Source organism: Peromyscus maniculatus, chromosome 5 (assembly GCF_049852395.1).
Source record: "Peromyscus maniculatus bairdii isolate BWxNUB_F1_BW_parent chromosome 5, HU_Pman_BW_mat_3.1, whole genome shotgun sequence".
Classification (NCBI taxonomy): Eukaryota; Metazoa; Chordata; class Mammalia; order Rodentia; family Cricetidae; genus Peromyscus; species Peromyscus maniculatus.
Genome location: NC_134856.1, coordinates 760,838 through 774,220, shown reverse-complemented (window position 1 = coordinate 774,220; position 13,383 = coordinate 760,838). Strand labels below are relative to the sequence as shown.

The 13,383-nt window shown below is 46.9% G+C and overlaps 1 protein-coding gene across 1 annotated transcript; it reads right to left on the bottom strand.

Moving 5' to 3' along the window:
• Positions 1–2,243: 2,243 nt before the first annotated feature.
• Positions 2,244–12,329, bottom strand: LOC143273232 (uncharacterized). The gene is made up of 5 exons (XM_076571603.1): positions 12,196–12,329; positions 4,873–5,118; positions 3,664–3,809; positions 2,471–2,636; positions 2,244–2,350 (listed from the first exon to the last, which is right to left on the bottom strand). The coding sequence occupies exons 1-4, from the start codon at positions 12,275–12,277 to the stop codon at positions 2,631–2,633; spliced, it is 480 nt and encodes a 159-aa protein (XP_076427718.1). The 5' UTR covers positions 12,278–12,329; the 3' UTR covers positions 2,244–2,350; positions 2,471–2,630.
• Positions 12,330–13,383: the final 1,054 nt, after the last annotated feature.

Sequence of the window (13,383 nt, the reverse complement as noted above, 5' to 3'; positions counted from 1 at the left end):
GCTGAAGCAGAACAGTGAGTTCAAGATCTGCCTGGACGGCAGAGTCAGAGGCAGTCTGGCAACCCAGGAGACTGTCTCAAAACAGAAAGCAAAAGGAGGAGAGAGGGCCCCCAGGTTCCATCCCTCTCTGAGGAGCTATAGGCAGCTGTTGGCTGGTGAGAGAGGGAGTCACTTTTCTTTGGGGGATGTGGTTACTGATAGGTTGCTTATGATCCAGTCATGGCTCTACATCCAGTCTCACGCGGTCAACATTAATGGGACCTGGTGGGCTATTAATGAAAGTGACATGGAGTTGGGAGTGAGATGGTCTGGTGGGTCTCAGGGGGAACTGGAGGGAGGTAGTAGGATGTGGATAAGATCAAAATACATTGTATACGTGTATGACATTTCCAGAGAATAAATAAAAAATAAAAGTAAAAACAGGGCTGGAGGTGTAGCTTAGATCTAGTACTTACCTAGCATGCAGGAGGCCCTAGGGTCAGTCCACAATACTATTAAAAGAAACAGAGAAGGAGAGAGGGGAAGAAGAAAGAGAGAAAGGGAGGGACAGAGAGCAGAAAGAAAAAGAAGAGTGGAGTTTACTCTGTTGCACCTCCTCTTCCCAAGCTCAGGGCACATCCGCCTCCGGCAGGGGTGTGGGGTTGGGAGGACAGGAAAGGGGGGGCCCTCAGTAGTCGCTGCCTGACACAGGGCCAGGCACAGCTGTGCCCCCGACTTCAGGCTGGCTTCTTTCTCTGGGTTTCAGGAGCAAAGGGTGTGTATGTGGGTGCCTGGAGGCACCTTTTCCCCAGTTAGGTGCAGGTGGCTTTGGCAAAAGGGAAGTAAGCTAATAATATGAACTGTGAGAAAAGGCCCGGAGCACAGGTCCAGCCACCTCCCTACTGTCTGAGAATTCCCATTACCCGCATTTTATAGACGAGGTTATGAAGACAGTGGCAGAGCAAGGGTTGGAATGGATCTGTCTGACCTCTCTCTTGCGATACACCAGGGCACCTGGATGTAAGGAGGCATGCTGGTGGCCTTCTGGAGGTGGCAGGATGGCTGAATTCTGATGGGTGTGCCTGAGACCTTGTCCAGCCCTTCTGGGGATTGTGGCACCTCAGGCCTGGCACTCTGAAGAACCTGGAAAATTGGAGCTGGTTTTGTAATTATCCTAAGGCTGCCAAGAATTCTCACTCCACGAGTCCTTTCTCTTAATTCATTTTTCAAATTTAAAACTATTAAAAAACCCAATGTGGCCTCCTTATGTTATAATCACAGCCTAAAATCTGACCCTTTTATATCCAAATGGGATGGCCCAGCTGGATTCCAAATGCCTCCAGCAAACCTGGCCTCCAGGGACCTATTACTAGGTCTTGACTCTTCATCCAGAACAAGATCCTTGGTGCATTTCAAGGATACAAGATAGGTTCTGCTTGCTCACAAGAGCCAGAGAAGCCTTTCCTGGATGGTCAGGGTGGGCTTCAGAGACCCAGGCCCATGTAGGGCACAGGCATAATTGAATCTGTGTCCATACTAGGGCCACAGGCTTCCCTCCCTAATATCTCATAGAGGAACCAAGTCCAGGATCCCAAAGCAGGTATAGGGACATGAAGCTAACATCTCCTAGAGCTCTTGTTACAAAGAACTTTCTCCCAATGTCATGGTTGCTACTACAACTACTGCTGCAGAAACCTGGGAATATCCCCTATGGACCAAGCTGGCCGTGGATCCACACCCCCTAGGATGTTCCTGTCAGGTGAGGTGGCAAGGAACCTGGAAGGGACCAGACAGAGCTGGTTGCCAGGTTGGTAGGGGCTGAAGTAGCAGAGGCCCTTCAGTTGTAGCTGGAGTTGGCCAAGGACAGAGAGGAAGGTCAGACAACAAAACCTGGACATCTTGGGGACCTTGTAACACCCATGGGTCTCAGCACCAACTCCGAGGCTGCCCTCAAACACAGAATGTACTACTGATTGTTACAAGTCAGGGGAAGGGGAGCAAGGTGACTCTGAACATGAGACATTCTGGCACAGCAGGGCTTGGGGAGGGCATTTGTCGTTTTGGGGCACAAACCCTAGGGCAGACATTGTAGAACATGTCTCTCAAGCTCTCTGAAGCTTGTTTCCTCCTCTGTAAAATTGAAATGACATAATGTGAGCCACATCTGTAGTTTCAAATTTTCCTATAACTACATAAAAAATGTAACCGGAAATGGTCTTTTGTTTCAGTGCAGGATATTGAACCTAGTAATTCAAGCATGCTAGTCACATGTCAAACAAGTCATTTTAATAATAAAGTTTGGAGTTGGAGGTGCAGGTCAGTAGTAGAACAATTGCCCAGTTAACTACAGCCCTGGGTTTCATTCTCCCCACTGCAACGAGAATACAAATACAGTTTATTTTAACTTAAACTCAATCCCAAACAGACCCATTTTTATGTATCATCAACATAAACTATTATTGAGATGCCTTACGTTATTTTCTGTACTAACCTTTGGAATCTGGTGTGTTTTACATTTCTGGACTTTCTCTATTCGAAGGAGCTGTATTTCAAGCGCTCAAGAGACACATGTGGCCGCCAGTGGGGATTGTATTAGATGATGCAGTCCTAAACATGTCACTCATCACAGGCACAGTTTCTGGGAAGACTCTCTAGGCCTGCAACCAGACAAAGTGATAGCAGGCAGGACTCAGACCTGCTCTGGGGTTTTGTCCTCTTCCCAAGAGCAGCCTTTTGTCATTTAGTGTCAAGTTGTCCCCCGTGCCAGGCCTGCCTCATCTAGGAAACATCTCCATCCCCCTGTTTTGCTCCAGCCTTGCTGGCCCTGCCTCAGGACCTGGCAGAAAGTTTGCTTGTTCCCCAGTAGAAAGATCAAGACTTGGCAAGGAGATGACTACAGATGGCTGCTGGGGATTGGTGGGGTGGCAGTGTCCCCAAGAAAGATCCTGCCTGGGCTGAGAAAACTTGATCAGCCTGGGAAGATTTCCTGGAGCAGGGGCCAAGAGCAAAGCAGCTAGCGTCATTGTAAAGGGATGGAAGCCTCGGCGGTGGGGAACCTGCAGCTGCTGGAGCTCTTGCCCACAGCATGGGTTCACTAAGAGGAGGTCTGGGGTTGGGGGAAGGAAGGCTCAGAGACTAGCAGGCTTTGGGGACCACTAATGCCAAGTAGAGGTTCTCCTTTCGGGCTGAGGATCATAGGAGCCCCAGGAGTCTAAGAATGGTCAAAGACTGCTTGCTGGCTTGAAAGAAAAGAGCCCTTCCCTAGGTTCGGTAAGTACTGGTCATCACCTGGCACATAATTCACTATCTAAACAAGCAACTTGGGGGCAATCATATCAGGTACCATCACTGACCCTTTACAGACACCCTTCAACCGGTGGGATGGACTTTGAGCCTGGGCCTGGCAGCAAATGAGTCTAAATCTCCCTAGCTGTACCTCAGGTGTTTTTGGCTTGAGGGCTGTGGGTGGGTAAGCGGGTGGCTACATTTTTCCTCCTAACTTCACTCTTGTGACAGGCATTGTGAGAACCACCTAGGGCCAGTGAGCTCCGGGGTCTCTCAGGTTTTCATGGAGGACTTAGGGTTCTTCCCCTCTTCTCCCTCAGTTTCTGTTCCAAACTACAAGTTCTTGGTGGTGCTGGGCATGTGTGGCCCTGGAGGGCATCCTACCTTGTCTCTACTTACCAAGGCCCCTGGCCAAATGGGGAGTGAGACCTTGCTACCACTGCTGCCGAAGTCCAGGAGTGAAGTTTGGGGGTATAACTCCTTTAGCCAGAAGAAGCCGTGAGCATCCAAGTTGACACCATTAGACAGGCATAACAATGAAGGCCCTGAAGGAACGAAATCTGGAGTGAACAGGTGGGAGAGCTGGGATTTAGGAATCCTAGGCTAATTCTCTTCACTCTATCAGGAGGGTCTTCTGTTTCAGAAAGACTCACTTCCCCACACAACTTCCTGCTTGCTTGCCATGGTACCCAAAATCCTTTTATTTGAGTTTCTTGATTCACAGTGAAGACATGGACTTTGGATGGATTTAAGTCCCCCAAGGAACACACAGTAAGGGATGATTTTATCATCATCATTCCTGTCCATTGTATGACCTGTTCTCTGGGCCTCTCAGTCTCCCAACTTTTCATTTTATTTTAGGACAGGATCTTACTGTGGAGCCTTGGCTGGTTTGGAACTTGCTTGCTATGAAGACATAGTTAGCCTCAGTTTACCTCTGCCTCCCGAGAGCTGGGATTAAAGACCCTGCCAGGCCCACTTTCCCCGCTTGTAAAAGGGTTGGAGGGATCTTGAAAAGCGGGACTTGTAGGAGGAGAGAAAACATTTCCTAGAGCTAGAGGTAGATATTTGGCTGAGCTTGGGGGCAAACAGCCTTGGATCTCAGCTGTGATCACCCCTATGGCACCCCCAAACTGAAAGGAGCCATGGTCCCGGGTAAACCAGCAGGCTGTCAGTAACTCGAGAGCAGCTGCCACGACCTCCAGACCTTTGCCCATCACTGAAGAGAACGCAGGGGCTGAATTTCCCACCAGCTTCCTGCAACATCAGCTCAGAGCTAAATCTAATTCATTTACGGAAAACAAAGACATCGTTCTGTTTTTCACATATCCAAGTTTGTGAACTCTGACCCACACAACAGTGAGGTCTGTACTTTCAGAGAAGCTAATGCCTGGAAATGATTTCTCCCCTGGAGAGCAAAGCTGTAATGGTATTATTTTGGGCAGGGGCAGGTAAGCTTAAAAAACATTTTGGGGGTGGCCAAGCCTTTGGAGGTCTGGCCCCAGCACTAAATCCAGAAGCTTGTGGTTTCTGGGGATTATTCAAAGGACCTTGAGGGGAGCTTCTCACCCCCATTTTGTTCTGATTCTGGGGAGCAGAGTTACTTACATGTGTCCTTTGCCCCGGAGTGGGGGGTGGTGCTGCTGGAGACCTCAGCTCCAAACTGGCCACTTGAGATTAGCACCAACTGGCAGTTCCAGTAACTCGTGGGGGTCCAGGTCAGGGCATTGGCATCCAGTTTTTCAGGCTTAACAGCCTTCAAGGTGCCTGTCCAGAGCCTGGTACCCCTGAGGTCAGAGTTCATGCTAGGGAGATCTGGAGAAGTGCTAGAAAAGAAGCTAAACCAGAGGAAGCCTGGAGCAGAGATGGAAAAAAGTCAGGTGTCTGTTCACAAGCAAGAGCTCTAGCAGGTTTCCACTTTGCTAAGTCCTTGTGTGAGGGAAGCAGCCTAGAGATGGGCCCTCAGCATCCTGCCATTGTTAAGACATGACCATGCCAGGCCAGACAATGTGGGTTCTTCTCTTTACATTGATAATCAGGAGAACTGACATCACAGTTGTGGAGATGGAAAGAAGAGTGACCAGCACTTTGAGCTCTGCAATCAGGCCTGGTGCTCCCTGACAAAACTTTGAAAAGATTTAAAAAAAAACTTTTAAATATAATTTTGGACTTACAGTAAAGTCAAAAGAATAATACAACAAATACTTATAGTCTAGGCTTGTCTTAAACCTTCTTTTTTGGTTTTTCAAGACAGGGTTTCTCTGTGTAGCTTTGTGTCTTTCCTGGAACTCTCTCTGTAGTCCAGGCTGGCCTCGAACTCAGAGATCCGCCTGCCTCTGCCTCCCGAGTGCTGGGATTAAAGGCATGCGCCACCACCGCCCGGCTCCAACACTTCTTTATATTAATAAATGCATTGTCTCCCAGTAAGAGCCTCAAATGAAATAAAAAAATATAATTTAACTATACATACCATTTCAAAAAATCAATTTAATGTTTTATTTGTAATAGCAAGAATAGTAACTTGTGATATATAATAAGATATCGTTGCATTGCTTTTTCTGGGGAGAGAAACACATGTCTAGTGATGCTAGCTAGGGTACAACAACATACCAGAAAAAAGCTTCCATTCAGCTGAGCTTGGTGGGCCAATGGGTCTAATTGTATGAGCTAATTACTGGTGGCCACACCGCTAGAGAAAATCTGTCTTCCCCAGGAATGAGGCCTTACACAGGCTGTCTCTTACTGGGTCTCACTTTGTGAGTCCTCCCTCTTCCCACAAGCAAAGGCTCCTTTTCCTAAAGGTCTCCCATGGGCAGTAATGGCTGCTCTGATTTCAAGAGGACAAAGGTCACGTCATACCTGGAGAACAGTGTTCCACAACATAGATATTCAATTTTGCAGCCATAATCAAAACTGTATTTAAATATGTAAATTATACAATTTTAATATGGTGTGCATGGATATGTAAATGTGATGCGATGAAGTCATCTAATGTTTATATTCATATTCAAGACTTCCATAACACAGCAGTCAACAAATAAAGGAGTTTGAGTGTTCCCTGGGGTGCTTTTCTTAGGTGGTGAATAACTCAGTAAAATTCCCAAACACTGGTTTTCATTGCTATAAAAATATATAATATTTCATAAAAATATATAAGATATACATAATAAATTTCCCAAGGCTGAGGAGTTCATAAAAATGAAATGTTTACTTTGGATGACAATTCTGACATCTGAAAAAAAACAAAGATTCAAAGCTGGTATCTACCCAACTTCTGGTGTGGGCCTTGTGTTGCTTCTATTCATAGTAGAAATTGGAAAGATAGGCATTTTAAGAAGGCAAAATTGGAGCTAGAAAGATGGCTCAGTGGTGAAGAGCACATATTTCTCTTGCAGAGAACCGAAGTTCAATTCCTAGCACCCACGACACTTACAATTGCCTGTAATCACAACTCCAGGGGGTCTAGTGTCTTCTTCTGAACTCCAAGGACATCTGCACTCACAGGTGCACAAACTCACATGTGGCTGCACGCGCGCGCGCGCGCGCGCGCGCGCGCACACACACACACACACACACATCTTTAATTCCAGAACTCAAGAGGCAGAGGCAGACAGATTTCTGTGAGTTCAAGGCCAGCCTGGTCTACACAGTGAGTTCCAAGACATCCAGAGCTACATAGTGAGACCCTGTCTCAAAACAAAGCAAAAAGTGTCAAAGAGAAAGGCTTGCTTTTTAAATAGCCTGTTCTGAGGTATAGCTAGGTCCATCTCCATGGTACTATGACAATCTTTCATTAAAGATGCATACCCATACCCTATTTTTTTTTTTTTTGAGAAGCTCTCATACAACCCAGGCTGGCCTTGAACTCCTCGGTGTGTAGTCAAAAATTATCTTAAATTTTGAATCCTGCTACTACCTCCAGGGGGCTTAGAATCACAGGTGTATGCCATCCTGTCTGTTCAGTTTGTGCAGTGCTGGGAATCAAATCCAGGACTTAATGTGCACCAGGAAAGCACTGTACCAGTGGAGCTACATCACTAGCCCCTTACTTACATCTTAAAACCTTATCACCTTTCAAGCGGTATGGTGGCACATTCCTTTGCCCTCAGAATTTGGTGGCAGAAACAGGTGCCTGGGAGGTTGAAACTTGCCTGATCTATATTGTAAGTTTCAGGCCAGCCAGGACTACATCATGAGCCCTGTCTCAAAAAGAAAAAAAAAAAGTTTCATCACAGGTCAACATCTTATCATGTGGGTTTTGACAGGACAAATCTCATTCAAAGCCTAGGAACATAGTACAGTCTCCTCTCACTGTACATGATCATATTCTTGTAAGTTTTGCTATCTGTGAAAAGTGTGGAATATTGTTTGTGTTTCTAAATTTCGTGGCATAAGTGTGTTGGCTTCAGTGCTTACAGACAGATAGATCACCCAGCAGAACTTTCAGATGGGTCCTTTGAACATCAGGTAGCACCCACACATACTCAGGGGATTCCAGCACCCCTGACAGAGGTCTCTCCAACTAGTACCAACCCCCCCTAGATTCTCCTAACACTCTAGGATGAAGCATGGGTCTAGTGAGTACAGGGAGGCCTGGGCCTGGCCTGAAGCAGAGGAGTAGCTGAAAGCACTGAGGATGTCGCCTCCCTAGGGAGGTCCTGAGGAGCAGGTTATTTTGGAGGCAGATAGCTCAAAACCCTAGGTGGACTTTGCTGCCCATCACACAGAATATTCCACAGAATGTCTTTCAGGACCGGAGCTCTTTGGGGCTCTGTATACGCAGCTCTTACTCATCTCTTCCAGGGCATACAGGAAATGTACCCTCAATGGTCAGTGGGGTCCCATTATCTGTGACCTCTGTGGAACCCTTTATGTAAAACCCTTACCTAAATAACACACCAAGAGGACTCAGGAGCCCTAACAAGTATAACTAAATATAACATAATATAAATATAAATTATCTAAAATAATATAAAGTGCCTCTGATGTCCCTCATGCTACATTTACTTTAAAATGTGAGGCACAAATTATTTTATTTTTTGGGACAAATTATTGTATTTATTTGTATTTTATGTATGAGTGCTCTGCACATATACCAGCAGGCCAGAAGAGGGCATCAGATCCTACATGGTCATGAGCCACCATGTGTTTGCTCAGAATTGAACTCAGGACCTCTGGAAGAGCAGCCAGTGCTCTTAACCCCTGAGCCCTCTCTCCAGCCCCAGGGACAAATTGTTTTTAAGTATCTTCCTCTGGTGCCCCTGAAGACCTGTTCTTTGTGGTATACCAGTGACACACCAGTGATCATGGAGCCAGTCATTAATCAGATTCAAACCATTTTGAGATCAAGTGTTTTTTGTTTGTTTGTTTGTTTTGTTTTTAAAGATGGGGTCTCATGTAGCTGAAGCTGGCCTCAAACTTGCTATGTGGACAATCCTTGAATGTCCTCCTGTCTCCAAGGATTTGGATTACAGGTGTGTGCCATGATGCCCAGTTTGGTTTTTTTTTTTTTTTTTGAAACAGGATTTCACTATGTGGCCCAGGCCAGCCTGGAATTTAGGACCCTTTTCTGCCTTGCTCTCAAGATTAATAGTCTATACCATCAGACCTGGAGAGGGAGGTACTGTTCTCGTTTGCAGATTCAACACTGAAGATTAGACTGGTTAGGATCCTTGCTTTAGCTGGGAGCAGGATTGGCTGATTTCAAAGCCAGGTCCGAGTCCAGGTCATCACTTAGTGTCCTTAATAGGAATTAGGCAACCCTTCATCACTTGCTATGTTATTCCAGGACAGCGTCATTTCCTAGTGCTAAGCTAGCTTGGGTAGCAGCGGGCAAAATAACACACACACACACACACACACACACACACACACACACACACACACACACACACTCACATGCACACATGCCTGCTCTGTGAAGGGAGATGTCTGGTGCTTCTTTCCACATTTATGCCCCCTGGTGGCCACATATAGAGCTGTTATTTGGTCTCTGGTTCATCCTAGCCAGTGATGCACCACTAGGGGCCTCTGCTATGTGGGAAAAGAGGCAGCAGGTTACTAGTTAACACAGTATTTCTGCTGTTGGTTGTGCTCTTGCCTTTCTGGAACTCTTAGCTCTTGCTTCCTCTGCTGGCCAAGGTACAATGGATAAGTGGACAGCTGGCCAGTGCCACTGACTGAAAGAACAGACATGGAGGACTATTCCCCCAAAGGCATGGAAGATGTACTATTCCCCAAAAGCATGGAAGATGGAGGACATTCTGGGCAGAGGAACAGGAAGGGGGAAACTCGGGAGGCAGTCCTGTGAAACTGGAGGTTAATGTGAGGAAAAAGAATTAAATTTGACCCAGTCTCCAGCATAGCCTGGAGATGGGGGTGCCCTGATTACAGTCACAGGTCCTAGTTCTTCAGACAGAAATAACTCTGGAGCCAAGAAAAGGAGGCCAGCTCCACCCCCACACCCCACATACATCCCCCGCCCTCATTCGGCAATCACCCCACAGTTGGAGGTGAAGTGTCTGCCCAACATCAGGAAAATTCAGAAAAAGGGACACTAAATTCAACAGCGGCCCCTTGCCCAGGTCACACAAGTAGTCAATGACAATGCTGCTCTACTCATGTCCACTTGACATGAGGCCCCATCCTGTAAGCCACTACAGCACACACACTATCCTATGGCAGAGCTCCCAAACGCTTGGAGAAACAAGTGTAAAGTACAGCTAAGGGTCTGTCAGTCCATTCATGAGCCTCAAGGGTAATGGAGCCACCCTAGTCCACAGGGGAGAAATAAATGCCCAGTGTGGGCTCTCAGTCTTCTATGAAGGCTTGATCAGGTGGAAGCTTATAGGCTTTGAATGTTGCCTTTGGTTGATGAAAGAACGCTTGGCCTTCCAACATTATGCTTACAACACACTAGCCATGCATCTCCCACAGTGGGGACCAGGCTCAGAAAAGCACCCACAACGCTGTTAGTGGCCTGGAGGTGACAGTCCTATTTGACTCATAGCCTTTACCTAAGGAAAGCAGATAAAGCCTCAGCAGAGGTGGGGGTGTTTGGAGTGCCCTCTTGGCTCTGAAATACTCAGACTTGCTCCTCAGACAACTGATTGTAGATAGATAAACTTCCAGGAGACTTGAAGTCTGGAGAGCAAGGCTAAATTATGTGATCCATCAACTTACAGTTATTACCCAGAGGAATCTAGCAAAGTCAGTTCAAATCTCTGAGTCTTTTCATACTTCTTCATACACAGGTGTATTAAGTCAGGCTTTTATGTTGCTGAGGTCAAAGATCCAAGAAAAGCAACTTAAAGAGGGAAGATTTACTTCATCTTCTGGTTTTAGAAGATCTAGTCATGATGGCAGAGAAAGGCAGTTCACTCCATGGCACCCAGGAAGCAGAGAAAATGGCAATAGGAAGGAGCAAAGACAAAATGCAGGACACCAAGAAAGTCCTTAGCGATCTGCTTCTTCTATTTAGGTCCCAGCTTCTAACTTTCCCCACCTCTCAATAATGCCAACTTATTACAAACCGTCCATTCATCTGGTCATCATGCTCTAATTGTTGTTGAAAAAATGTTACAAACACATTGTGGTGGTTTGAATAGGAATGGCCCCCATAGACTCATGTGTTTGAATACTTGGCCCATAGAGAGTGGTACTATAGGGGGTGTGGCCTTGTTGGAGTGGGTGTGGCCTTGCTGGAGGAAGTGTGTCACTGCGGGGGTGGGCTTGAGGTCTCAGAAGCTCAAATTAGTTCACTCCCTGCTGTCTGCGGATCAAGATGTAGAACTCTCCACTCTTTTCCAGCACCACGATCCCTGCATTCTGCCATGCCCCGCCATGATGATAGTGGACTAAACCTCTGAACCTGTAAGCCAGCCACAATTAAATGTTTTGCTTTGTAAGAGCTGCCATGGTCATGGTGTCTCTTCACAGCAATAGAAACCCTGACTAAGACACACACTCATAGGTGTATTCCACTAATCTCCTAGGCTTTTGTTAATCCAATCAAACTGACAATCATAAACAACCATCACTCCAGGCATAATGGCATAGGCCTATAACCTATATACTTAGTGGAGGCATGATCTGGAGGCTAGCCTGGACTACACAGCCAAGCATGGACAATGAGATGCATTTAACAACAACAACAAATTGCAACAGGTATCTTATCAAGCATAAAGTATGTGGGCTCTGTCAGATGTTAGACGCTTCCACCACAAAGGTATTCCATTATGAAACATTTGTATTTGCTGCAAAGTAGGATGAAATCATTCTCCTGAAGGATTCCACAGAACTTGAACTAGGCCATTGTGTGATTGGGAATGACAACCAGAAAAATCCATCTAACTGTCCTTTATCTCAGGGCATTTTGTGGGGTCAAGTCTCATAGGGAGCACAACTCGGGAAGCACAGAGGAGTTGTGCTCTTCAGTCCTATCCAGCCCTGGCCCAACGGCCTGGAAAAAGGGCAGGCAGGTCTGGCCATAGCATCTAAGTCAAGGACCTTTACCCCTGCTGTTTGCTCTGTATGTTTTTCCTCTCTCTTTTTTTTTTTTTTTTTTAAATTTTGAGACAGGGTTTCTCTGTGTAGCTTTGTGCCTTTCCTGGAACTTACTTGCTAGCCAAGGCTGGCCTCGAACTCACAGAGATCTGCCTGGCTCTGCCTCCCAAGACCTGGGATTTTTTTTTTTTTTTTTTTTTTTTTTTTTTTTTGGTTTTTCGAGACAGGGTTTCCTCTGTGTAGCTTTGTGCCTTTCCTGGAACTCGAGTGCTGGGATTAAAGGCGTGTGCCACCACCGCCCGGCCTGTTTTTCCTCTCTTACTTCAGATCTTCTGCCAAAGCCTTACCAGAGAGAACCTTCCTTGATTTCCTGGAGGAAAACAGCTGTACAGGCCGCTAGAGGGCTCAGCTAGTAAAGACTCTTACCTCCAAACCTGCCGACCTGAGTTCCACCCAGGTGTTGGAAGGAGGGAATTCCTGCAAATTGTCTTCCGACCTCCAAGTGCATACTGTAGCTCAGGCATGCCCAGCTGACCTCCTCTATGAAGTAAATAGCTGGAAGGAAGGCTGGAAGGGAGGGAGGGAGGGAGGGAGGAAGGAAGGAGGAAGGGAGGGAGGAAGGAGGGAGGAAGGAGGGAGGGAGGAAGGAGGGAGGGAGGGAGGGAAGCAGGGAAGCAAGGAAGGAGAGACACAGAGAGAAAAAGGGAGAGTCCCCACCCCCAGGGCCAGGGGCTAGCCCTGCCCACTCCCCAGCCATTTCTTCTGCGCGCGCACAGGAAAGTGGGCTATGTTCTACCCTGTCCAACAACTGCAAGGTAGTCAACGAAATCAAAAAGTAAAGAATGTGAAAGTTCCTACAGTTTCATTCCTCAGAACCGAGTGTAACAAACTCCCTGCCTCATTAAACTTTTCTTTCCAGAGAAATAGGCTAGCACAATGAGGGACGGAGGGTGGGGGGAAAGCACAGACCGTTGCTGTAATTATCAGCATGCCCTCCCTCTCTTCTTGGTCACGGCCTTTTCAACTTCACGTTCTGTCCTGGCCAATTCCAACCCCACACTTTATCTACTGATAAATACAGGGTGTGGCTGCTTAGACCAACGAAGGGTCACTCAGCTAGGGGAGACCCTGACGTTAACACCGTGCACTTCTCTATTCTCATGCACATCACTGGCTACCTGCTGGTCCCTCGCTTCGCTTGGAGTTGCCCACGGGCTTGCTCTAGTCAGGGCCTCTCTAGGAGTGGAAGGGAGTTTCCTGGAGAGTTACTGTTTCATTAAGTAGCACAAACTGGGATTCCTGGCCATTACTTGCTGACCTAGAAGACACTCCGGTTTCCCTGAGCTGGAACCTTTCGACGAGCGATCTTGAGGCGCCCCCTGCTGGCAGCCTCTGCTTGGTTGTCGCTGCAAGAGAAAGCACAGCCAGAGCATACTTCAACCTGTCTCAGAAGTGCCTCTCCTGCTTCCGTTCTGCGCCTCTTCCCACGCCAAATTTCCAAGGCTTTCCTTCACTCTTCTCCAAACTTACTTTCACGAAAGGATATGAGTCATTTGCAATTTGGATTGCAAACTATAACCACAAGGCCCATCCAACTACATCACTTCCAAGTAA